Genomic DNA, 24,559 nt, shown 5'->3' with positions numbered 1-24,559 from the left:
AAACACATCCCCTGAGGCTGGGAGCCCTACAGATTCCGTCGCCGGGGTCCGCCTCACAGAAGTTCCACGAAGGGTCGTGCGGCCCGCGTCGTCGCTTTGTCTCGAACGGTTGCCGGAACCCCCCCCTCCCGGGGGTGGCGGGCTGGCTCGAAGTCGTGGTCGAACAAAATAAATGGATCAGTCACTGCGCACATGCGCGGCCACAGCGTCGTCGGGATGCTACGGGTCCGTGGAGGGCGAAACCAAACCCTACTGAAGCGGTTCCTCCACTTCGGAAAGCAAGCTGTCACCCAAAAATGCCGAGGCAAGGCAGACAAGATTTGTTGCCATCAGCTGCTGCCTTCAAGGTCCGCATATCCCCATTCTTTTGCCGAAAGTAGGAACGCCGGACGCCCACATGTTTTCGTATGGGCGGTAGTCTCAACCGTGCATAGTTTCGGGGACCAATATTCGAAGCAGAGCCAATGTTTCGGACAAAAAGTTTTAAAACCATGATTCAAGGCAGAAAAGAAAACAAACGCAGACAAAATAATGATGCCTTCATCACTGAAGGGAAAGACAGAAATGAAGTCATGAAAGGGGACACGTCTTCTGCTCAAATTTCAGGTGCGTTCGTGTATGTACCCGAATTGAACCCGTGGCGCAATCTCTGAGTTCCTTTAGCAACAGATAGTAAAAGCAAAATGCTGTCAAATATTCCAGCAGTAAATGTACGTAAACGTAGTCCGTTGAGTCAACACTAACAAAATCCAAATTATATTATTGTGATCACAGTATTTCCCATTCATTGCTTTATGTAGTCGCTTTATGCTTACGCCTTTAGATTAAAAACAGCAAACGTTTTCGGGCTCATGTTTATAGCCTTTTGGACTCGGGCTGATACTTAGAAAGTCTGGCGGGCGCAGGCTTATTTCATTTAAATTCTACCGGACTCGGGTCGGGCTAGGTCTGATATTTTAATTTTTTGTCGGGCTCGGGCCGGGCTCGGGCTCACATTTTAAAAATTTGTCGGGCTCGGGCCGGGCTCGGGCTCCCGTTTTGAAAACTTGTCGGGCCCGGGCCAGGCCCGGGCCGTGTTTCTACCGGGCCGGGTCGGGCCTAGAAATTCCGGCCCGTGCAGTGCTCTAGTACACATGGCAGGAGCCACCAGGCCGCAGAGAAATTGACTTCGGTTTTCCGGAAAGTTTTGACGTCGGGTGTAGATACGCTTGTTTTCCTTTGCAAAAATGGCATGCATTCGTTACACCATACCAGCCATTTCATCGCCACGGTTCTGTCTTTAGCGTTTCGTGGAATATGTCTCTTACGGAGCCCGACGAGAATACCCGAGCGCGGCACGTCAAAATGACCACTTTATAACTGAACGATCCTTTGTTAAAGGAAGGCGCTTAGATGCACCTAACGATAATAGCAGTAGGATAGGACTGTGCGCACGTGGGGTAAAAAAAACCCGCGACACAAAATGTTGTCAGTTCTTTCTTGAATGAACGTCCGCCGTTCATGAATGTTCGCATGAAGATAACCCCTGAGCAGGCAAACGGCTTTTCGTGAATGGAGCAGAGGGAAAACGCAGCCGCCTCCGAAGCGGGGTCCCCTTTCATTGCGCTCCCACCATGCGTGCGCCTAAAGATTCCGCTCCCATACTTGGGCCTGCATTGAGCGCGCAGCGACAAAAGAGGAAGTACGCGCAAGATTCACGGTGCGCGAAGTGGCGCCTTGTCACGGCTCAGAGGAGAGAGGTGCGGAAGCGCCTAAGGCTCCCGCCTTCTCCGTTCTCGGAGCCCGAACCGTGCAGTGGGAAAAAAAGAAAGTGATAAGGGGTACGCTAAATATAATAGCCAAAACGCCCAAAGTTCCCCTCCGCAACAGCGTACGGTACCCTCGCCCGGGGCTGCTCGAACGCCGAGGAGGCGCGAACATTGAACCCTCGGCAGACGGAAAAGGGTCGCAACCACCGCTCGGAGACCCCGAACCAAGTCGGGTGCGCGCTCCCCCCTCGTCGGATGTTCTCGCGAATTATGACTCTCCAACTGGTTCATTCCCCTAACCACGCACGAAAAACAACTTGTTTGAATTCTCCGAAAATAAGGCAGGCCCCCCTCCGCCGCCGAAGAGCAGGTCTCCGCCGTGGCCCGCGAGCGGCTCTTTCGCCCGAGGGCCAATGCCCTGCTCTGCGACGGCCGCGAGCGCGCAGCGGCCGCTCCGATTGGCTGCCGCCGCCCGTAGCGTCGCCGAGGTCGCTGTTTGTTGCCTGCGCCGAACGGGCCGCTTTTGACACGCATCTGCGCAATCGCTCGCGCAAGGAACAGCTGGTTGTCGCCTCGCGACCAAAACAACGCAGTGTCTCCCGCAGAAAACTGCCTTTGTCAGTGCCCAAATCGTCCGGATACGCCGTTTCTCCCAGCAACCGCCCATGGATTTACACTCAGACAAGCTGCTGGTAAGCGACGGGCCGTTGCGGAGCCGAGCGGGCTCTGTTTATGCCCGGATCGAGCCCCTGCGAGCGGGTCTTTGTTTGGTTTCGCGGGGTTGACCTTTGTCTCGTCGATTCAACCAGCGTCTTCGGCGATCGCGGCCAGCATTGGAGTTTCCACGGGGACCTCGCGACTGCCTTTGTGCGGCTCGGATCGAGACGGTTGAGGCCATGATCGTTCGAAACTGGCGAGGCGAAACCGTTATTGCGAGAATAGCCATTTGCATCTTGGCGTTTTCTTTGTTTAGTAACGTCTGCAGCGGTTCTACTGTGTTGTGTTCGGTGCCGAGACAGTGTGTAGCGATCGCCTAAATCGTCGGTGTGCTACGAAGCTCCCGTATACACTGCTGCTTACCGCGCGAAGTGCTTTGTTGCGGTTCCGGATATCTGCGTAGTATGCAAACGTGATTACGCCCGTGCCGCGACGGCTGTCGCAGCCCCGATTTTCCGACGCACTGCCCCCGTATTTCGGACCTTCCAGCGAAGCTGCACTTCCGCATCGTAAAGTCCGATCTAATTTTGGGTCTTCGTTCGAGGATATATATAAATAAGAAGAGAGAACTGGCGTCTCGTCGCTGTCGCCTTTGTACTACGCACATCGGCGGGAGCGATCGCAATCCCCGTTCGCCAAAAACCCACTACGCACTTCATTATCTTGCTCGGAAATAGCACGAACGCTCCTGCTTTCTGGCCGACATTTCCCTCGCGATAAGGCAGCAGATCGCGATTTCCCAGAAGTTACAAAACTTCCCCTCCCGCGCGCTTCTGGCGCCTGCCTGCTGCTTTGTTGCTAAGTGCCTTCCTCACGTTTAAAACGAGCCGGTTTGGCTGATGTTGGCGAATAGCGCCGTGGCTGGACGATTTATGGCTCGAGCCCAAAGTCTCTCTGCTTATGGGTCTTCAAGGAGAGCCCATTTGGGATCGCTCATGTGGAAGCGGGAACGGATAAACCCGTCCATCAGCTGGCGTGCCGCGGTCGTCTGCGCAGTGTTCCGACGTGCGAAGACGTTCGTCCCGTGTCAACAGCGGCCTATACCTGTACGAGAAGCTGTTTGGAGGTGACAGAATAAACACAGGAAGTACACCTTAACGACGCCCGAGGAGAGCGACGTAGCGTGAAGTTCGGATACGCGTTTGTTATCGGCGATGTCGAGCTTCGCTTCCCGCTTGGCGGGCGATAAACTCCGCGTCGCAGTTTTTGCCGTCCACGAAGCACGACTGCGGTGGTAGCCCCCGCAACGTCCCAAAAACGGCTGGCTGCAGCACCGAATAAAGAAAACCAGCATGCTCCCACACCGTAACTGTTTTTTTTTTCTTTATTTTAATTTCGGGGCTTGCGCCTAGGCCTAATGAATTCACCGCCAGTTCGTGCAGCCGTGGTGGTGGTAGTAGTAGTACCTGTTTCGGTTTTCGCTTCGTCGTGCGCCTGACTGGGACCGTTACACAATCCCGCTCTAAGAATCGCGCCGCCTGCGATGTAATCTCACCCCGCGCGAGGCTTTCTTTTGTTGCACATTTTTCGCAGTTGCTAGCGGACAGCGCAAACTGCCGAGGCGCGCACTGCTGGCGCAAACCGTGACTGGTGGTGATGCAAGCACGCGAGCACTGGCAAATCGTGTTGCACACGGTTTGTTGCAGAAGCCAGAGGGTTGCCACCCCGTCTGTTGCGCCCCTTTGATGAAAGGGCGCCCCCGCTAGACTGTACCAGAGTCCTTAAAAAGTTCTTTAAAAGTCCCTTAAAAGGCCGTGCTCGTTCTTTAATTGCGACGAAAATCTCAAGACGCACCGCTAGCGACCGACGGTCGGGGCGCGGGGCACCCAGACGACGACCCCACAGAACAGGACGACCCCTTTGTTGCTGGCGATACGCGCGCGCTCCTAGCACGTGGTCTAGGGGAGAAGCTCGTAGCAACGCAAATCTTGTGCAATGGTTGGCCGTGTAGCTGCGCGCGCGTGTCTAGGCACGTGTGCATGGGGCGGCCAGCAACCGTGGCGGCGGCGTCGCCGCGCAGGCGAGCCCCGGGTCGGCCGCCGCGTTTCCTGGGAACGGCGTCGCGTGCCCCTTGTTTACTTTGGGGTCGTTGCGTCGTGCACGGAAACTCGTGTGTCTGCAATGAGCTCATGTCGTGCCTCGTGTGGGGGCCGCCGGATGCTTTGGCCGCGAGCGCAGTTAAAATTAAAATGTCGACCTTCGGTTGTTTTGTCTGTTCTTTGTTTTGTTTGGCGGGTGAGGGTGTTTACCGCGGTGATTCAAAGCAGGAGGGTGGCGAGTCAGTTCGCGGACAGAATAACTAGAGCAGCAGCAGTTTAAACTTATGATTCAGTACAGCAAAGGTAGCATTTCGGCTGGCGTACCACCGTAAGTAGTTACTAAAAATCTGAAAGCAACGATCGACATGAAACGTCATGCGAACGTGCTTTACACCTCACTAAAAAAGAGACATCCATGACTTCATAAGCCAATTAATGGAACCTATTTGCCCTCCACATTAAGGCCGTGCGAAAGGTCGTAATCACTGGCTCGACGATTGTCGGTGCTCGTATTGCGATTGATCAGAGTGGGGCTGATATTCTATCTGTAGGCAATAAAGTGAGCAAACACTCCTAACATTGGGAACTGACATTTGGCATCAGGTGTGCGTTCACTTCTGTTAGCTGCTATCTCTTTGCCATTCTGTTCTGCTCATCTCTCAATGTCGTGGTGTAGGTGAGCCAATAGCGCTACTGTTGTAGCCAGCTCGTTTCCATGTTGAGGGCGGTCTCGTATAAGCCAGAAGGCCTGACACATTTTTGTTGTGTATGTTTCCTTCCTTCCTGTTTCCTTGCCAGCTGGTCATCGTCACATGCCTGAGGGGCAGCGCAGAAAAGGCCTTGACGTGCGCTCACTTCAAAAACAAAGGCAATGCTTGTTGGTTCAGAGCCGGGCTTTGAGGGAGAGTGCCCTATTTATATTTCCACCATGTTTTCGCAAAGCTGGTCTCTGGTTCTGGTTCACTTATTTTGAATGTTTATAACTGACGGTTCTTTCCCATTCAAATGTCCATTAAATATCAGGCAAGCACACGAATGTAGTTAGGTCTTCATCAGTAGTGCGATACTAATGGCTAAAGTTGGCAGTGACGTCAATCAAGGAACATTGGAATTACGGCCTAGAAAAATAGAGTACGTGGTTCAGAGCCCTTGAGCATTTGTGTCTACACGAGGGAATCGAGCCCAGGGAAACTTACTGCCGACTCTGGTCGAGGTAAATAGAAAAAGCAAACCCATTTTACGGACATGTTGGAGAGTCATTACAAATAGTTGACCCAGATGAAGAAATAAGTTAGTCTGGAAGAAGACGCATCTCCAAGTTGCAAATTCAGGTGTTTTTTGCAGTGGAATCTCTTTGTTAGCATGAGTCGGCAAATGGTGGTGGTGTGTCTCCTGACTGGTTCTTTTGATAGTGCTTCACATGGGATGCAGTCGGCCCACATGAGTTCTACTCAACAGTCAAAAAAAGTCAAATTTAGAACTAGAAATTAGAAGTTTAGCCCACTCAGGGACCTTCAAAGGCACACTCAGGGCTGAATAACTTTATTTTAACATAAAGATCATGTCTTCTGTAGTTAATTTGGCCTTGGTTTCATGATAAGTGATGCTATGCTTGTTTAACAAGAAATAACTAAACTGCCATTTCTTTCCCTGATTTTTTTTTTGTAATGTAAAATTGCATGTCGCAAAGCGTAGTGACCAGAGCTGAAAAGGGAACATGTAAACTATAAAACCGACTCAGTACTTGGTTACCGTATCACTTCCACTAACTATATCCTACTCTGGTCGCTCGCTGTTGTAGATAGGTGGAATTCACCAGCAGTGAGAATGGATGAATATGAAACAGCTTGCTTTTACAACTTTAGTGTTGCCCCCAAACACTTTAGGGTTTTTAATCTTGTCGGTAGTGGCCACCGCTGGGAATTGAACCTGCAAACTTGTACCGGTAAGCTCGGTGTAAAATTGTTCCAACATCTGATTTGGGAAAGTCCAGTAGTTTTCGGAAAGCTGATTTATCATATCGAAATTTGTGGTTTAAACTGGGGCTCTGGGGCATCAGTGGGGTGGGGGATATAAATAATTTTAAATAAATGAATACACCAATAGAAAAGTCCATTCACTCCTGCCAATTCTAGGCATCTATCTGAGTTGCTTGCTCTCAACGATTCTCTTAAAGCTCTTCCAACCTTCCTCAGTAGCGTCTGGCATTTCATAACATTCAAGAAGTTAAAAAAGGCCTTGTTGAAGTATTCAACCTTAGAAACTTTCGTTAGTTGCTAAGGCTCACAGGGTATATTGTCTTCTCTTGTTGTAGTGAAGTATTGCAAGTTTCATGTTTTATTAACAAAAATTTCAGTTTCTTTTTCTCTGTACACTCACCTTTAATGCATTTCTCTCTACTTGGGTGACCGATTGTGCGCTTTCCAGACGTTTGTTTTCGGTTGCCGGCACACATTTTTATTCTCTCTCTAGTAGGTTACGTATCCCTTCTGACTCATCTCTAATGCTATTGTCTGCGTTCTCCATTGTTTGAATAGTACATCACACTCATTTCTGTTTTATTGCTTTTTTTATGCCGGGTTTCAGAACAAAAAAGAAAGTCTTGCATTTTTTTTTTTTTTTTGCTTTTGCAAAACTGTTTTGGGGCAGCTGACATTGCAAGTATTGGAGAGTAAAAATGCCAGAATGGGTGCTTAGTTCTGTTGAGCGGCATCGGACTGAATACCAAGCTCTGCTCAAGCTGCAGTTGTACGAGATAAATTGCCAGTTTCCTGCGTGTGCAAGTTTTCTCTCCCTGTCTTTTAAAGACGATAGTCTTTCTTGGGCTACTTGAAGGGGAAAATTTTGGTCTGTCTGTCTGTCTGTCACTCGATTCAGCCAGCCGGCCCAAGTGAAATGGATGCTGCGCAATAGTCTTTATATACTCGCAGCCAAATCTAAACGTCTAAGTCTGGTGTCAGTGTTCATACTTGTCAGTATTGTTGAACGAGAACAAGGCATTACGCAAATATGAGACAGGAAATCAATACGTGAGTGATATTTGTGGGGTTCCTTTATTAAAAGAAATTGCGGATGCCTGCTTTTTGCGATAGCAAATAAAATACTACATCAACTGCAAAAACCCTTGCCTAAGCTGTTACCCGCACTACCTCCTGGCGGAATTTAAAAAAATCGAACGGCAACAGCAACGAACGGTTCCACTAGATAGTGGAACGTTCCGCTTGGAATGCTCGTGGAGTAAGGCAACATAGTGGAACGCTTGGCGTTCCGCTTGGGACGCACGTGGAGTAAGGGCAACGTGGTTCTATAAACGTTGAAGTAGGGTGCCTCGATTCACGCGCATCTCTGCTGTACGGCAGCGCTGGCATCGAGGCACCCGACGTGGAGCAGTGGATGGTGGTAAATTTAAACTGAGTTCAGCAAACCTGTAGCGTGTTATCTTGGGAGGAAGGAGACGGGAGAGGAACAGCATGAGAGGTGAGCGGGACAGAGAAGGGAGGCATTTACTTGCCAGAGGCGCCAGTTGACCATCGTCTTGCGTCGACATTTGCAACGAAAGGAGCAGATACGCGGCCAGTTTTTTGTGAGCACACACTAGGAGGGTCAACGGCAACAAATCTGTGCTCGTACTCTGCAGCCTGTGCGACAAGTGAAGGGATGCAGAAGATGAATGGAAGGCCATACAGTGGGAGCACCAAGGGAGGGAGAAGGAATGAGAGGGCAGTAGAGAACCCAAGGGGATGCGTTGTTCCCGCGGGGAGTGAAAAAGTGACGTGGGAATTTCGTGCCTGACTTGGTGCGTGGGCTGTGTGTGTGTATGCGGAAAGAAGGATAGGCGCAGGAAGAAAACAGTAACACGGCAAATCTGATGCCATTCGAAGTGAATGACATTAGCTGGTAATGACATTTGGTTCGACCATGCGGGTCTACGCGGCGAAACAAATGTCATTCGATTGTGATAGCGGTGACGATTAGCGAGCTCGCAAAACCGCAAAAATATATTTCAAGCGCATCCAGAATGTTTTCACACATTTTTAAAAAACATAACAAAGGATTATTTCTTAAAAATAAAAATAAGAAAATCACCGGTTTTGGTGACATGTGTACACATCACAAGCCGAGACAACTCTGCAAGAAATCCGTATTAGGGTAGCGCGCGCACTGGGGCGAGATTTTCTTTTTTGTTAGTACTTGTTTGTCTTTATTTATTTGAACAATGCGAAGAGGAAAATATAGGTTTTCTGACAGTCTTTAGAAACAGTATTCTTTGGTTTATAACTCAACTTTCTTCTCTACTGATGCGCCACTGCTGTCGAGGCAACTCATTTGGCCGCAGGACCTCAGTTAGCCGCTAAATGTCATTCACCTCAAATGTCATTCGGTATTCTCGTGTAGCGCTGAATTAAATGACATTTGCTCTAAATGTCATTGGATCTGCTTTGTGACAGGGGTATTATGCACACATATCACATGGCACAAGCAAGAACCATTTGGACCCACTTGGTGGTACAAGTGAACCAATTACAAGGCGTGCTCGCGCACCTAGAACGAATCTGTGTCAGATTGTTCCGAAACTTTTTTTTAAGTATGTCAAGTTATTATCACAAAAAACAAACTGTACCAGCGTAAGCAGGCATTCGTTCGCTCAAAATTATTACAAACGTGGGGCCCTTGCTAAATATAAATGGCTTGAACAGCTTTTGTCTTAAACAAAAAAACTATGTCCTCAGAGTAGCTTGGTTTTGTTTATGGAAATTCTCAGTAATCTCAATGTATTCTTTGCTTTCTTCAAATGTTTCTTAGGGAGGTCACGCTACATATGGAATAGAGTGAAACATGCAACTCTATGCACCGTATAACACTTAACGTGTGAATGCCATTCACTATACTGTTAATGTTCTATGTATGCGCTGAGCACTCTAGTAATACTGTACAAAGAGCTTTGTTCTTGTGGCTATTACTAAGATTAGAACTTTACTAAGATTTTTACTAAGATTTACTAAGAAATTACTAAGATTAGACTCAGCTGCCCTATTACTCATTCCTTCTGGCACGCATTTGTGTTGCGCAGTTGTAGGGGCTTTTTTTTTTCTAACACTAGAAGTATCACTGGCTTACTTTTATAAGATTTATGGTCCGTGTTGTCTTGAGTTATAAATTTTGCGTAGCTTCCAATCTCAATCTGCAGTAAATGTAAAACCAGAGCATGAATGCAGCCCTAGATGTTCTCAATTAAACAATAATCTCGCTTTAGCCACTTTGGATAAAAAAAAAAAGGATAGATCAAGAAACGGCATATCCTAGCAGGCCTTCTATAGAGTTTGTGTAATAGCCAGGGCATTCGTACTGATCTCAATTTTTTTAGAACACTATAAGGATACTACTTTTGCTGGATCTGCGATCATTTTGTCCTTAAAACTCTTTTTGCATCCCCTTCCTCAGCCTGACTTTGATGCCTCCTAAGCTTTGACAGTCGGTTTCGTAACAAGTTTTGCTAGTGCTTTACTGAAATAACGATTTCTTGCTTGCTTAAATTTAGTTGGCAAACTCTCGTAAATTGAACGAACTAGGTGGAAGGGATTTTGTTATTAATTCCGAAGTGCTTAACTTTACCACGTCGAAATTGTTTGAATGGTTTGTTTAGTTCCCAGGAGGCACCAATGATTAGTAGCCCCAGTTGCCTCTTGTTCGACAGTTTGTTTGCACGCACTTATCTTGCATGGATCGACTTGTCGCATTGCTCCATTTCGGGAGGGTGTGCGTGTGGGAACGCCTCTGTGAGCAGGGTCATGTGTTCGGAACAACGCGGCATGTGCGCTTTGTCTTGTGATGCGCAAACAGCGGATGAAAAGGAGGAGGTTCTTCTCCCGAACCTTGGAGTTGCTTAATCTGGCTTTACTGATGGGGCCTTCGCATTATCTCTTGGCTTGTCGACCAGCCAACTCTGGCTCCCCAAAGCTTTTTCTCGCTCCCACGAGGCAGTGGGAGGGTCACTATTTAAGAGGGCTTGGCTCCGAGCACATGGCCAGCAGAATACGCTGCTTCGTGATCTTGCAGTCACCCAAATGGTTCTTCCCGGGAATCGTGCTGAGGGTGGACAGGTTTATTTGCTGAGTGTGAGTCGGAATAATTATGAAACCTTTGTGCTGTCGAATGAAGGCTCCTTTTTTGCGGGCAGTTTTGTGGCATTGCATTTGTTGCTGTGTGAACTAGAGTTTAGGGTGCAGAGGGGATCCGTGGAGTTTGGAAAGCTTTCAGTGTCGGAACGTCGCTTCGTCCCCAGACGTAGCCGTTTGTTCGAATAGCGATTGCTGCAACTTGGAAGATTTTTACTTGTTGTTTCTAGTTAAGGGAGGACCACGTAGTGTTAAGCCAATTACATGGCGAGTTCACGTGACGTTTTTGTCCTAACTTGATTTGGATTTGAACGAAACAGGTCAGGCTTGTTGCCGTAAATTGTGGATCATTCTTTCCTGATTTTGTTGCTCCTTGTTTTAAAAGTTCCTAGACCAGATTGCGGCTTTGCCTCAAATGTACTTGAATAGTTTAACCGGTGCTGGAAAGCCAGCCTTTGGTCATTCGGATCCAATTTGCCAACAAGCAGCTACAGTCAGGCTCTAAAGAGGCAGCACTTGTTTAATTCTGGACTCACCCTTGCTTTCCCCCGCTATGTTGAGGAGGGTGCAAGCTGCTTCAGTTAGCTTGCACGCTGAGAGCCAGATACACAGTTTATGGCATCGTCAGTGCTTGCGTACAGTTTCGCTTTTTGATTCTTGCGCGCGGCGACTCTCACTGCATGAGAAAGTGTAACTGCGCTCCCAATTCTTTCATGGACTCTTGGTTGTCTGGATTGGAAGTGCATCCCTTGCAGTTGTCATAGGGTGGTTTTAGTAGTTTTAGCATCCTAAATCACAAATTTGAGTCGGGATGCGGCCCGTAGTGAGAGCGACCCCGTACCGTTTGCCCCATTGCAGCAACAGTAGCCCCGGGGTGGCCCCTGCCGCGGTTCTGCAGAGCCCTGGCCGTGGGACAGTGCACCACTAGCAGCAGCAGCAGCGTCCCGCCGCAGCAGGGCAGGAGGAGGAGGAGAAGGAGGAGGAGGGGAGTTGTCGGCTGGCGGCAGCAGCAGCGGGAGGAGGGAGGAGGAGGAGGAGGAGGGTGGTGGGAGGAGGAGAGCCTTGCGGAGGAGTGCCTGTGCAGCTGACTGGGGGCAGCATGGTGAAGACTTTCCAGGCCTACCTGCCCACCTGCCACCGCACCTACAGCTGCATCCACTGCCGGGCACACCTGGCCAACCACGACGAGCTCATCTCCAAGGTGCGCCCCTGTTCCCGCTGCTGTTCGGCTTGAGTGCCTGGACCGCGGCTTGTCTGGCCCGGCCCAGTTCCACTGGGAAGCTTGAGGGAATAGTACTGGAAATGGCTCCAAAATTATGCCTGGCGGTTAGTGTGCTGCACCTCTGCGCTGTGGCTGTGTTTTGGAATTTTTAATTTGCACACCCTAGTATTTGGTTTATGTCAGCATTACAGAAATAGGAGCTTTAGACAATGACTATTATACAGCTTTATTGTTGTGCACAGCTGCTGGTATGACGTAGCCTTTTCTTTCTTGTCGTAAACAGTAATGATAAGGTCAGCTCCAGGTTATGCACTTAAAAAGGTACATATACACGCACATTTGTGTGTGTAAATGTGTGCATGGGGGGGGGGGGTAGAGAGAAGCTCGCGCTGTTGATAACTGGGCAAAAGAAGAGTCATCGACACAAAACAAAGCCAACAAAGTGGGTTGTTTGGTAGGAGTACGAAAACAAGAGAGAAGGGTAGGAAGTGGGGCTGTAGAAATTCGTTGCAAAGTCATTTGGTGTGCAAAGCATTCTTACCGCGCGCTTCTACAGGGAGATATATGCGAAGGGAGAAGAAAAAAAGCAAGAAGTTTGCATTACTATGCAACAGCCTTCACAGCAGTAGTGATAGGGGACACCCTACATCTGTCCAGCCGCGGAATTACTTTGGTTTTTTTCTTCAGGCGCCAGTGCGGGCGTGTTTACCAGTGCAGCGTTTCAGTGTACACTGTGCGCATCATCATTCAAAGGGCACGCTGTGCCCAGGTACGGGTGTTCTGCCGGCAGAGAGCGCATTACACTTGCAAAGTAGCCCCCAAGAGAGACAGAGAAACCTTGCTACGGTCAAGAACAAAGGGGCCAGAGGAAAAAGCCTGTCGGGCGGGCGGGCCTTTAGGAGAGCCGGAACAGGTTTCTCAATGGGTCAGCGGCTTTGAAGGGGAGGACTGCTGCCCGCCCCTTCTTCTGCTGCTGCCTCTAATCTCATCGGGGGCTGAGTGCACAGCGAGCGCGCCTCTTCTCTCCTCTGCACTCCTGCACGTACAGGAAGTGGAGATTGGGGCACTGGCTGATGATTGCTTTCCTCCTCTTTATTCTTCCTTTCTTTCTTTTTTACCCGTGCCTACCTCGTAGTGGTGGTGGTGGCAATTTATGGGCCAATTAGAGGGGAGAAAATGGGGGCCTATAATTAATCACGTCGGGGCTTCCTGCTTTTTCTATGTGGGGTTACATAATTGCACTCAATGGCGGGGCATTATGACTTGCGACATTGCGCAAATCGACGTACTATTTTGTGTTTTGGGAAAGGGGGGAAGCTGGACGGGCTTTTTATGGAAAAGAGCTGTGGGGCTGGGGTAGACGTGTCACTTACATGTGGTGATTGTAGTTAACTCAGTGCATTGCTGAGATATGCTGGTGGGTTTCTTTTTTTTTTTTTTTTTTGATGGTTTGGAGATTAGTGGGTTCTTTAGTTTGTAGATCACTGTAGGTGCATTTTAATGTTTGCTTACATGAATGTGTATATTGACAGCTGTTTGTTTGTCATAAAGAAGGTTGGTGGTAAAAGTTGAGTTTCCCCTTTTAGAAGGCTGCATTATGTGCCTATGCGATAGGTGATGAACTCCCATCATCTCGCTTTCAATTTACCTTTCAGTGGTAGCTAAAACTTGTAAAAGCAAAAAAAAAAATGTATTAGTGCAGTGCTTAACTCATTATTTAGCTTCTAAAGTAGCTTTTTCCAGAGTTCCCAAATCTTTGTCTTCAAAAGAGCGCAGTTCTTTGGTATAAAAAACTTGTGCTTCCTGGTGCAAAAAGCAAACTTCATAACGATGATTTCAGTTAGAGCAGTTGCACTGTCTGTAATGGTGTTGCAAGTAGGTTTCCTGTGTGCAGTTGTGCAGCCATCGTGAGGCAACAGGTTTTAAAAAGTGAAACAAGGCAAGTGCATAGTATGCTTAATGTTTGTGCTTACACTGAAATGTCATGCACTCTGTCCTCAACCTTTGAGGGCTGCCCACAAGCTTGCCTGCGAGTTTCGAATGATTGATACCACCAATAATAATAAAAAAATGTATTCACCAAACTTCTTTATGTCAAATGCTGTTCTAGTATCTCTCTCTCTCTCTCTCTCTCTCTCTCTCTCTCTCTCTATATATATATATATATATATATATATATATATATATATATATATATATATATATATATATATATATATATATATATATATATATGTATGTAGTTATGCATGCATCTCTCTCTCTCTCTCTCTCATGCTCCTGTGCTTCAGTTGAGGTATGAAAGGTACATGGCTGTCAACTTGCCATTTACTCCATCATACTTTGTCAATGGGCCTGTGTTTCCTTTCTTAGCCCTTGGCCCAGGCAGCCGGAATTAAGGTCAAGTGCAAGTGGATTGTTAGTGGGGCCTCAATTAAGGTCAAGTGCCACTTTGGAGCAGATCACTCGTGGGGGCTTTCCAGGGGTGCTGTGCTGGGAGGGAAAGGGGGGAGGGGAACTTGGCCAAAGCATACAGAAGACAGAATCGCTGCTTCCGCCATCTCGGCGAGGAGCATCAGCCAAAGGTCACGGAAGGGGCCGCCTCCGAACTGATAGGCGTGGGGTAACAAGGGTCGTGTTTTCCTCTGCTGTACACGAGTCAAACCTTTGTTGGGTGGGCTACAAGTGAGGGCCTCTGTGCGAAGCAGTGTGTGCTTTTCTGGCAGCTGTCTGTCGAGACATAAGGAAGGGGCCTTATCAGTGCTGCAGTCTTTGCAGTCTTTGTTATCAGTTCGGTGCGGTGGAAGCGTCGTGCTTCTCACTGCATTTGTACTTTGTTGTGAATTGGGCTCTGTGCTTTGGTGTAATGGGAAAAGGTGGGAACGTGGAAGAATGGAGGTGATTCATGGGAGACTCACTGCCTGCCATATACGTGAATGGCTCTTCTGTGTGCGTCATTGTTTAGAGAGAGAGAGAGAGAGAGAGCTGATGGTGGCGTGTTTGGCATGCAAGGGAACTGAAGTCATCACACCGTAATGTTTGAAGTATGACTGTAGCTTGCATTGTTCACTTGTAAGCCTTTCTGTGTGCTTCGCAGGAACAACACGAAATTACGAAGTTTAGTATCTTCGAAAGGGGTGGGGAAGCATAAAGATGCGTACTCAATACTTATTGTCAATTGTTCCATGCATGTGGTATTGCTTTCTTTATTTTATCATTATTATTTAGTTTTTTTTTTTTGGGTTCCCAGTTTTTTTTTGTTTCTATGGCATCGTATTTTTCGTTGGCGTAAAGTTCGTAATGGTAGCAGGTTCTATAATGTTTTGGGTGGTTTCAACTGCTGCATTGACAAAGTTGTGGCAGGGTGGTAATGACAGGTGACATCAAATCAACGTTTGCTTGCTAGATTTGCATACAAATGAGCAGCATTAGGAAAACTGCAGTCGTACTAGATCTCGTCTTGCAGCAGCTCCAGTGCCCCGTTCCTTGGTAATGATAGTGAGCAGAAGGGTGCAAACTGTCATACTGAGCCTTGTCTTGCGGTACCCCAAAATGTTAATTTTCTGTTCGGAGGGATCAATTTGTGACGCATTGATTCAAAAGCTTGTATGTTTCCCTTGTATATTGTATATTGTGCCTCGCTGTTTAGCAGACTAGGCCTTAACAAGAAGATATGTTACTAGGTAATGCTAACATTACACAGGATGAGAAGTCTGCAGTCGAAAACACCTTTTTCAATGCTGGGAAACATTTGGCAAGCGTGAACTTGTCAGTTTCGTAAATGAGGGGTTTGCGAGTTACTTTTTTTGTTTTCTGGCCATAATTGATGTCTTTGTTTCCCTTGCAGTCATTCCAAGGAAGCCAAGGGAGGGCTTACCTCTTTAACTCAGTGTGAGTGCCTTCTGCTGAATACGTACCGTGAAAACTGGGTTGTGCGTCAGTGACAAGCAGTGGCAAAAGAAACGGAACGAAAACTCCTTCTTTGGCAGCTACAAATGATAGTGCTATTGTCAGCAATGAATTTGTTTTAGTATGATGTAAAGTGAATGATAAAAAGTGAAATTTATTTGCATTGATGAGCATGTTTTAGAATGTCGCTAAACACTGTCGTTGATCTTCAGAACTCGTGTTTGATGAGGAGTGCTTCTCGCTGTCGGTGCTATCACAGGGCGTTGGCCTTTGTGGTGTTGATTGCATTGTTTGTGCCTCACTTACTGAACCACTTAACCATCCTTCAGCTGATAACGAGATTATAATTCATTTTTATTTTAACAAGTGATTTCATTGTTGAAATATACGGAGTAAAGCAGCAGCAGCTGCGCATCAACAAGATAGTCATAGCTTTTGTAGCTGGGACTGGTGTACTAGTGAAAGTAGACCTTTCACTTGTAAAGAATTCTGCCTGCATTCCTGCCTTAGCGACAGTTAAAAGCTGCACTACCCCCTTTTTGTTTGCTTTGAGCTGAAGCCCCAAGCTAGACTTTATGCTAGCGTGAAGCTAGCACCATAGGCCTGTTTGCTTTGCTGCAGTTGATGTTCTCTTGCATTAGTGGTTCCACCGGTTAAATATATTTTTTTGTAATATCCGTTACCTTTTTCTATTAAAGGGACACTGAAGTCAAAATACAAGGCACTCTAGATTGATAGATTAGCTCACTGAGAGCACAAGTGTACCACCCTAACACATAGTTTTTATTTAAAGCAAGGTCGAAAATAGTGAAAGCGTGAAGACTGGTGCTGCCGCCACATTCAACTTGGACCGGAAGTGCTTCTATCCTTGTGAGCAACGTCTTTCCTGGCTGCCGCTGGATGGCGCTACTTGTCCATGTTTGGGGCGGCGGTATTGCTTTTTGAAGAAGCGTAGGAGCTACACACAGGCTGTTGGTTCATCGCCAACATCCGTGGGTCCCCAAAAAGGCAATATGTTTTTCTTCAACAAGGCGTCAATGCTGATCACGGGTCCCATGAAGGATGAAGGAACATTTTGCTTTGGGGTCCGAACCTGCAAAAGGCGTGAGAGTTTGGGAAAGCACGACTGATTTAACCGAAACTGACCAAACTGCTCGGTACATGGTAGCGTTGTATTCGGTTGCTTCTATGCTGCTATCAGCTATACATCACCGCTGCCTCGCTTGCTTCCGGTTGATCATGACGCAAACAGTGACGCAGTTGCTGTTTGCGTCACGTTTGATTGGCAATTTCTCAGCGATTAAGGCGTCTTTCGACACCGAATCATTGCTAAGATGGCTACAGGAACGTCCGACTTTCGTTTTAAACAAATTTACTGGTTGCCTTCAGTGTCCCTGTAACAGACTCTTAGCTTTCTTTTGTGTTCTCATGTCTATGCCGTTTGGCTAGCCGTGTTCGGTATGCATTTAAAGCCTGTCTGCTGCTATTTTCGCAAAATTTGAGCTTTTGTCTTGCTTTTCTGCCCTTGCTTGATGATGCATGCACTGGATAACAACGTCCCCTGAGAGGGTGGCGCAACACTCTTTGCAAAACGTTCTTTCCTCTACAATGCAGGGTGAATGTCGGGTGTGGTCCGGCGGAGGAGCGCTACCTACTCACGGGTCTCCATGCGGTGGCCGACATATACTGTGAATGCTGTAAAACCACCCTGGGCTGGAAATATGTGAGTGGCGCTCGAATCGTGGGCCATCGTGGTTATCGCGGTTGCTTGGAATAATGATCTTTGCTGCCTGTGATAACCCCTCTTAATAAAGGGGCCATGAAGGCAAAATGCAGCTTTGTATAATTTGAAAGACGTAGTAAAGCGGCCCATAGCTGTGCGCATAGTTGAAGCTTTTTCTGCCAAATTCGGCTGATTTTGCACCGTCCTCATGGCGTGTGCCCCCCTTCCTCTGTGATTGCAGGAGCACGCCTTCGAGTCCAGCCAGAAGTACAAGGAGGGCAAGTACATCATCGAGCTGGCGCACATGATCAAGGAGAATGGGTGGGATTGACAACACGCCCCCCCCGCGGCGGTGGAAGAGGAAGAGGATGCGGCTGCCTCTTCCTCGGCCCCCTCCTCCCCCGTGGTGGCCCCCCTCCTAGAGCGCAACGGCCACCCTCAGCACTTCCCCCCCTTCTGAGGAGGAGGGGAGGGGGAGGAGAACCACCACCAGCTGGCCCTTTCCCGGCACGCCCACTTTGGACCGCGCTGCACAAACTCGGGGGGGCTCAAAATTGGCGCCCCGTTTACATTTGGCGCTGGTTAGTTCAGGGCACGCTTTGCCCAGGTTGCTTGTTGACTCCAGCTTACATGTTTGTTGGCTTCCCTTTGTTTTTGTTTTCTTGGTGCTTTTTTAATAGCATAGTATCGGCTCGAGCAGCATGGAAAATTTAGGGGGACACTGCAGTTCTCGTATTTGTTGCTCAGCGCTGCGAGCTGGACTTGATCCAACCTAATGTTGTCATTTGAAGCTAATGCTGGAGGCTTTGAAAAAAATAAAAGCGTGACCACACGCCCTTGTCACGGGTTAGGTGAAGGGAACATTTTTAGCAGTTTTAATGGCACGTGGTGAGTAGCATAGATCAAGGAGTCACGCTTCGAAGTGGACTTTTTTGTATGCCAGGCCTGCTTGGATTAACTTAATTTTTTTTAATATTGAATGCAAAGCACACCAACATGCTGGTTACGAAGTACTTCGTCGGAGAAGGTTTCAGCTCGTTCTAAGCAAGCATTCAATGCTTCAACGAGCAGTGAGCACTGTTTTAGAACCTGGCAGCTCACGGAGGCCTGCGATTTCTATCTCGGCCATGTTTCAAACGAGAGCGGGAAGCTAATTACGACCCTAAATTACGCATTGCTAGTAATCTTGCTGACAGATGTTAGCGTTGGTACCAAAGTGACGGGGTGTGTCGGGGAAAGGGCTTCGAGGAGAAGCCTGCCTGCAAAGTTTTGACGAACCACGAAGCGCCGGAACTACGAAGCGCCGGAAGGACCTTGTGCTATGTTGCGGGACTTGGACGCAGTGTTTGTGACAAGATCGCCGCAAGAACTGTGTGGAACCTCTTGTCGTCATGTGATCACTCCAAGAACACGGGGAGGCCTTTCTTTTCCCAAAGGGTCGGTTGGGAAGGCGTCGGGGACACGTGCAGTGACAGACTGGTTTTGCAGTGTGCCGGTGGTGTAAGGAAAACAGCGGTATCACTTTTTTTTTTTCTTTTTAGCCAACCAGGCTTGGTCGGGTACCGTGGGACCTAGGGCTAACTGTTGTCATTTTTTTTTTTCCCCGTTACTCATTATTTTCCCCGAGATTTTATCGAGTGTGTGCGAGTTGCCTTACAAGGCTGGGGGTGGGGAGCGAGAAAAGGTTATACAGGTGTTTTGTATATTTGTGTGTCTGTGTGTGTGTGTGTGGGCTTGGGAGTAATTTAAGCCACTGTCCTCAAAATGTTGTGAATGGGTGCGTGGTTGGGTGTGTAATTTAAACCATTATCTCTGAATGGGTGTGCAAGGGGGCAGATGTGAGTTTTTCGCCTTGAATGTGGCTAGACTGAGCTGTATGTGTGTGAGCTTTGTTGAAGACTATGCTTGGGGTCACAAGATGTCCTTGCTGCGTGTGTAACGTTTTCTATGTGTTGACTGCAAGTGTGGAGTTGTGCCTTTCAGTTAACTTTTCTCCTGAGGGCTTTGTTTTAGCAGTGCTTGCGTATTTTTCTGTGTGCGCATTTGCCCAGTGGTCTCTTTTTGTTGGGCGTTAATTTTTTTGTCTTCGCTCTCTGCATCTTCTAGTCTGCAGTTGTTTTTGTTTTTGTTTATCTCTCGGCATTTGCTGCAAGTGCTCCTTGTGAAACAGCAACAAAGTTTTATCTGTGATTTAAGTCCTTCTTTTGTGTACGCTGTAATTGTCGCGTTGTGGGAGGATGAGTTTGCGGAACGCGTGGTTCGCTGTTTGTGAAAAACTGTACAGTAGCATCGAGGATTATTATTGCACAGGTTATTTCACCATTTTTGTCTTTCTCCATTAGCTCGAGGTCACCAAAGGCTGCAATTGACCTTGCCACAGTGGGAATCTTATCGTTTTTGTTTTTTATGTGATTTATTTTGTCGCCCTACTTAACTTTTTTTGTGTGATTGTATCGACTGCTCACCTCATTCGTTGGTATCAGACGGCGGCGTTGGTTGATGATGCAGCTAGGCCGTGAAAGCGAGGATATTCAATGCGTTACTTTTTCAAGGTTGCTGACGGCCTTTGCCATCGTAAGCGAGGCAGTTTTCGACAATCCTTTTGCTCGTAAAATCCAAGGTGCTCGTAAAATCTCGGTATGATCGGCAATTTGGCTTCCGAACGTCGCTGGCATTCTCTTAATCGGAAGGAGCTCTGTATTGACAGTATTGAAGGGCACATTGTCTTTGAAGTGGAGGTAGTGCTTGCTTGTTTGGTCTTTGGGCAGTCAGGGTATTGAGTAAGTAATCAACATCGCCCTTAGTGGCTAATATAGCTGTGTGGAGTGAAGGGCTTGCACCATTGAGGAGCTATGAGCGTTGTGGAGACGCCTTGTTGTCAGGGTTGGTGGTTTCTTTACTTTGGCGGTACTGTTCTGACAGCCGGTTTTGCACCCCGGTATTTGTTTTGCGTTGTTGCCTGGACAAAACCCGAGTTTTCTTGTTGTTTAGAGATCAGTGTCTTTAAGTTGTTGTAGGGCTGTGGAAGTAAGGAAGGCATTTGGGATGGGCAGAAAGGAATGTCGAAACAAAGGAGCGTCTATTGCGTTTGGGCATGCTCAAAAACAACCGTCCATTTTATTCATTACGACAGCCGAGGAAGGCAAGCTGTTAACTGCAACTTGTGAGAGTAGCAGTGCTTAAAAAAAAAAAAATTTTTTGTCGCTGCTGTGCAAGTGGAGCGTAACATCACTGTACAAAGGGGGGGGTGGAAACAAGAGAACTTGTGAACAGCCCTGGTGGTGAAAGCATTGAAATTCCACACATTCTCCTCTGCTTTTGCACTTCCCAGAATTCAAAAACTTAAGGGAATGCAGCTCAACAACTGAATTCACCCTGGCAAAGTCGGTGCAACGACAGGTACTTACGCACGGTATTGGTGCATGCAGGAAGAAAAAAAACAATCGCTTAACTTTGTTGCGTGCAGTGCTCATTCATATCGGCGTTGTTCAAAAAAATAAAGCATGGCCTTGCAGTGGGAGTGTGAAGCCTATCTGTTGTGCATCTAAATGAGAGAAAGGTTGTTCTTGCTTTTAAAGCCTTGTGAAGACTTGCTGCATTGTTAAAGCTGTATTACCGGTTGAGATGCTAAAGACAGCAGCATTTGCTAAGACATTGGCACGTCTCGCACCCGTGTGTTTTTTCGTACAACTCCAGGACGCACTCTCATTCGGCATGGAAGTCTTGCACTAGCGCCAAAAAATTGTCGACGCAATCACTTTTTGCAGTGAACTGCTTCTGCCATCTGGCTGTTTGGTTAAGTTCGGGCTAAAGTTCTTAATAGCTACAGAACATACTGTCCTTTGGAGGACTCTGTTTAGTTTTTTTTTTTTTTAACATTGATTTTGTACATTTACAGTTTGCTCAGACATACAGCAGGTTTGCTGCTGCAGGAGGATTCCTTTTCTTGGTGAATGAAAGAGTGACTTGTGCTACGTACGGCCAATTTTCATCTTAGAGTAAATAGTTTCGGTTATGCGAAGTTCTTTTCAGTGTCGCAGAAAACTAGTTGGATTTGTTGAATGTTTTTCGTATTGAATGAACTAGCTGCTAAGCTGTGGCAGCTCTAGCAAAAAAAGAAGCCTTTGGTGAAGCAGTAATACGGAAAGCATTGTCGGTAGTTGCTAGTGGGGGGGTGTTCTGCTGAGCTTTGATAGGCATTCCGTTTTTTTTTTTTTTTGTTTTTAGCTTGCTTTTCACGTACTTGCTGTTCCTTGGTGGGACGCGCTCTTCGTCCTCTTCAAGGTGGTTTGAGAGCACGCCGTCCAGCGATGAGCTATGGAGATTGTTGAGTTGCAAGAGTTAAATGATGGGTCAGTTTTGTTCCTTTCTTTTTCTTTTTTGCATATCAAGGCCTCTGAGGAAAACTAAGAAGTGTGAGAGGTACGGTATTTTGTATGGTCAGTTGCAATTGAGACATTCCATGGAAGGAAGCATTGCGTGAAGGCTGTGTCGTGGTGGATTCTCCTCGCTCTTTTTTCGTGAGACAAGTATCATTGGTACACTCTGTTATTCGTATCTTGAGTTTTTTGCACAACGCAGCAGTTTCTTTCATGGCCATGTGCTGGCAAGTTGGTCGCTACCTTTCAGAGTTTCAGCCTTCCTTTATGTTCTCTAGATTCTAGTTTGATGAAACGGTACTTGTAATAGCTGTTTTCACTGGTTGAATTGCTGACATTTGTGCCTCAATCCCTCAGCTTATGTAGCCTTCCTTTCTTTGCCCCCTTTAAACAAAACTTCTTTTACAACAAGAAGCTATAAAAAAATTTGGAACTAAACTTGTTAATTGCTGTTTAGGAAAACCGAAAATTTCGGCCTGTCGTTTGTGTCTGCACTCTATTGTATCAACATGTAGAGGCTGGCATTGATGTGTAAACTGAATGTGATCATTTTTTAGCTCCTCGGTATTTCATTTTTTTTTTTTTTTTTGCTCACTGACCCACTTTTTGACTGAGTGTTAGAGTTAATGGTACTCCTTTAAAACACCGTCTCTCTCTCTCGAAGGGTTTTGTTTTTTAAGGTGTAGTGGACCTATACCGTTCTATGTTACAAGCTGTAGCTGGCTACAAATCTGCGCGTTTGCTGTTTGTTGACTTAACTTGTGGTTATAATAATTATCCACTGTTACTGCTGGCTGTGTATCCCAGCCAAACTGCATCTTATTATCAGAGGTCATGCTGACGCGAAGTGATGATGAACTCAACTTTTTGGTCAACATTGCCAAAGTACGCATCAGTTGTTAGGACAAATTTCGCTTTAAACGAGGGCCAATGCTTTGTAGTTTGCGCTATTTTAGCAGGAAAAAAAAATTTATCTTCTGCTTCCCTCAACTAAATTCTCGCAGTCAACTGGACCATTGGTACCAGTCTAAATTCAGTCGTTAGCGAGCTTTCACCGTCAATTTCATCATGCATGGAAGCTTGTTTTGTTTCTCTGATATGTTTCATTTTTGATGACTGAACAGTGAGCATTGGTCCAGGAAGGTCAAATTGCTTGAATTTGCTGGGTGATCTAACGCCGTATTCATTTAATGTTTGCACTTACGTTTAGCATGCATAGCTGCACACAATTTCAGCAGTGTCATATGCACTGATACCTGTCAAAGGCCAAACTGTGGAGAGAGAGAGAGAGAGATTAAGAGAATGGCTTTGTCTCCAAACGTCTGCAGTGGGGGAGTTGCAAGTTGCCATGCAAGTTCCATCATCGTATCTAACTTTCTTTCATTTCGCTGAAAGTGCACTGCAGCTGCTGAGTTAGCACGTGTAGTCCAAAGGAAACCACACTGAATCTCTCCCTCACCTCTATCCCCGACGCGTGTTTGTTGTGTGCGTGCAGAACTTGCATCACTATGTCGCCCGAGGGCTCATGATCATCATCATCATCTCCTTGCCACGCTTCGAGTTCGTAGGGCGCCCAACCGTTGCACCGGTGACAGCACGAGTTCACAAAAACTTCGTCACTGGAAATGGAATTGGGGAGTGCTGCTTTGGAAGGACCCCAGTCTTGGCGGGGTGTTGTGCATTCCTCGAGAGTGCGGACAAGAAATCGACCGGAATCTCCCCATTCGTGCGGAGAAGAAATGCTACCCGTGAACGGTGTCTGTAGAGCTGGTTTGTTGATCGTAGGAGCTGTTCTAATTAAAAAAAAAAAAACTGTGGTACATCTAGCACAGCAAGGCGACGCTCTAGCATAGTGTGCGCAATTTGTCACGTGTTGTCTGTTGTGTCAATAACGCCGACGGTGTGGTCGTGCGGTGAAAAGCAAGTGCGTGTAGTTGCTCCGGAACTATTTGTACACACGAGCGTTTGAAGCCCGCTCGTTCATTTCACCTTTTGTTTTTCCTGCCCTGTGGGGAGTGATCGCGCTTTTGTGTTTTCAATCCCGTGAAGCTTGGTGTTATTCACTACCGCTGTAACGTGTGCAAGACGTGCATATTTTATATAGACACATCAACCGAGTCATCCGTGCTTTGTTTACTCCATACCAATGTGTCACGTCATCTGCTCTACAAATGAGTTGCCTTCAGCCATCGTCACTGTCGTTGAGAAATCGTACGTGTGTATACACTTAGCGGAAGACCAGATGAAGAGAGTGTTTGAGCCTCGAGTACTATGGCTAAGCGTATTCTGCTGTTCAAGTCATGTCTTCAACTTTTTTTGCATAAAGCAGAGCTGCTCTCCCTGTACTTGCTTGCCTTCTCTCATTCATATGCATGGTTTGGGGAGTGGTGGTAGTGGTTGGGGCTACCGCCTAGGGGCTGGCCACGGCCCTGTGCATTTGTAAAAGGTCATCAGCAAGCTTCTGGTAACAGATATCCTTGATTAGCCATGAAAGCTGTTGGGTGTAAAGCTAGTGGAATCTTCGAAGGAATGGCATTGGTTGGCATAATTTACGTGAGAAATTTTGGCGTTCCTGCATTTTGGTTAGCCTTGTTGCAGTGCTTGCGTCATGAGTCAAGGAAGGACGGCTCGGAAAAAGACTGAAGGAAAACCTGAAATTTGGCAAAAACACTTTTGGTTAGGCTTGAATAACTGATTTGAAACGTG

General features: G+C 47.1%; 1 protein-coding gene across 1 annotated transcript; it reads left to right on the top strand.

Annotated features, from left to right (window-relative positions):
- Positions 1-2,254: 2,254 nt before the first annotated feature.
- Ypel (Yippee-like) lies at positions 2,255-24,198 on the top strand. Its single transcript, XM_077677790.1, has 5 exons — positions 2,255-2,440; positions 11,479-11,821; positions 15,690-15,733; positions 17,366-17,474; positions 17,716-24,198. Exons 2-5 carry the CDS (start codon positions 11,720-11,722, stop codon positions 17,803-17,805), a joined length of 345 nt encoding a protein of 114 aa, XP_077533916.1. The 5' UTR covers positions 2,255-2,440; positions 11,479-11,719; the 3' UTR covers positions 17,806-24,198.
- The last annotated feature ends 361 nt before the right edge of the window (positions 24,199-24,559 follow it).

This window comes from Haemaphysalis longicornis, unplaced genomic scaffold, assembly GCF_048455015.1.
Source record: "Haemaphysalis longicornis isolate Haplotype H1 unplaced genomic scaffold, Haemaphysalis longicornis Haplotype H1 scaffold_7, whole genome shotgun sequence".
NCBI classification, from domain to species: Eukaryota; Metazoa; Arthropoda; class Arachnida; order Ixodida; family Ixodidae; genus Haemaphysalis; species Haemaphysalis longicornis.
Note: the sequence above shows the minus strand (reverse complement) of the source record. Positions and strands in the feature narration are given on the sequence as shown.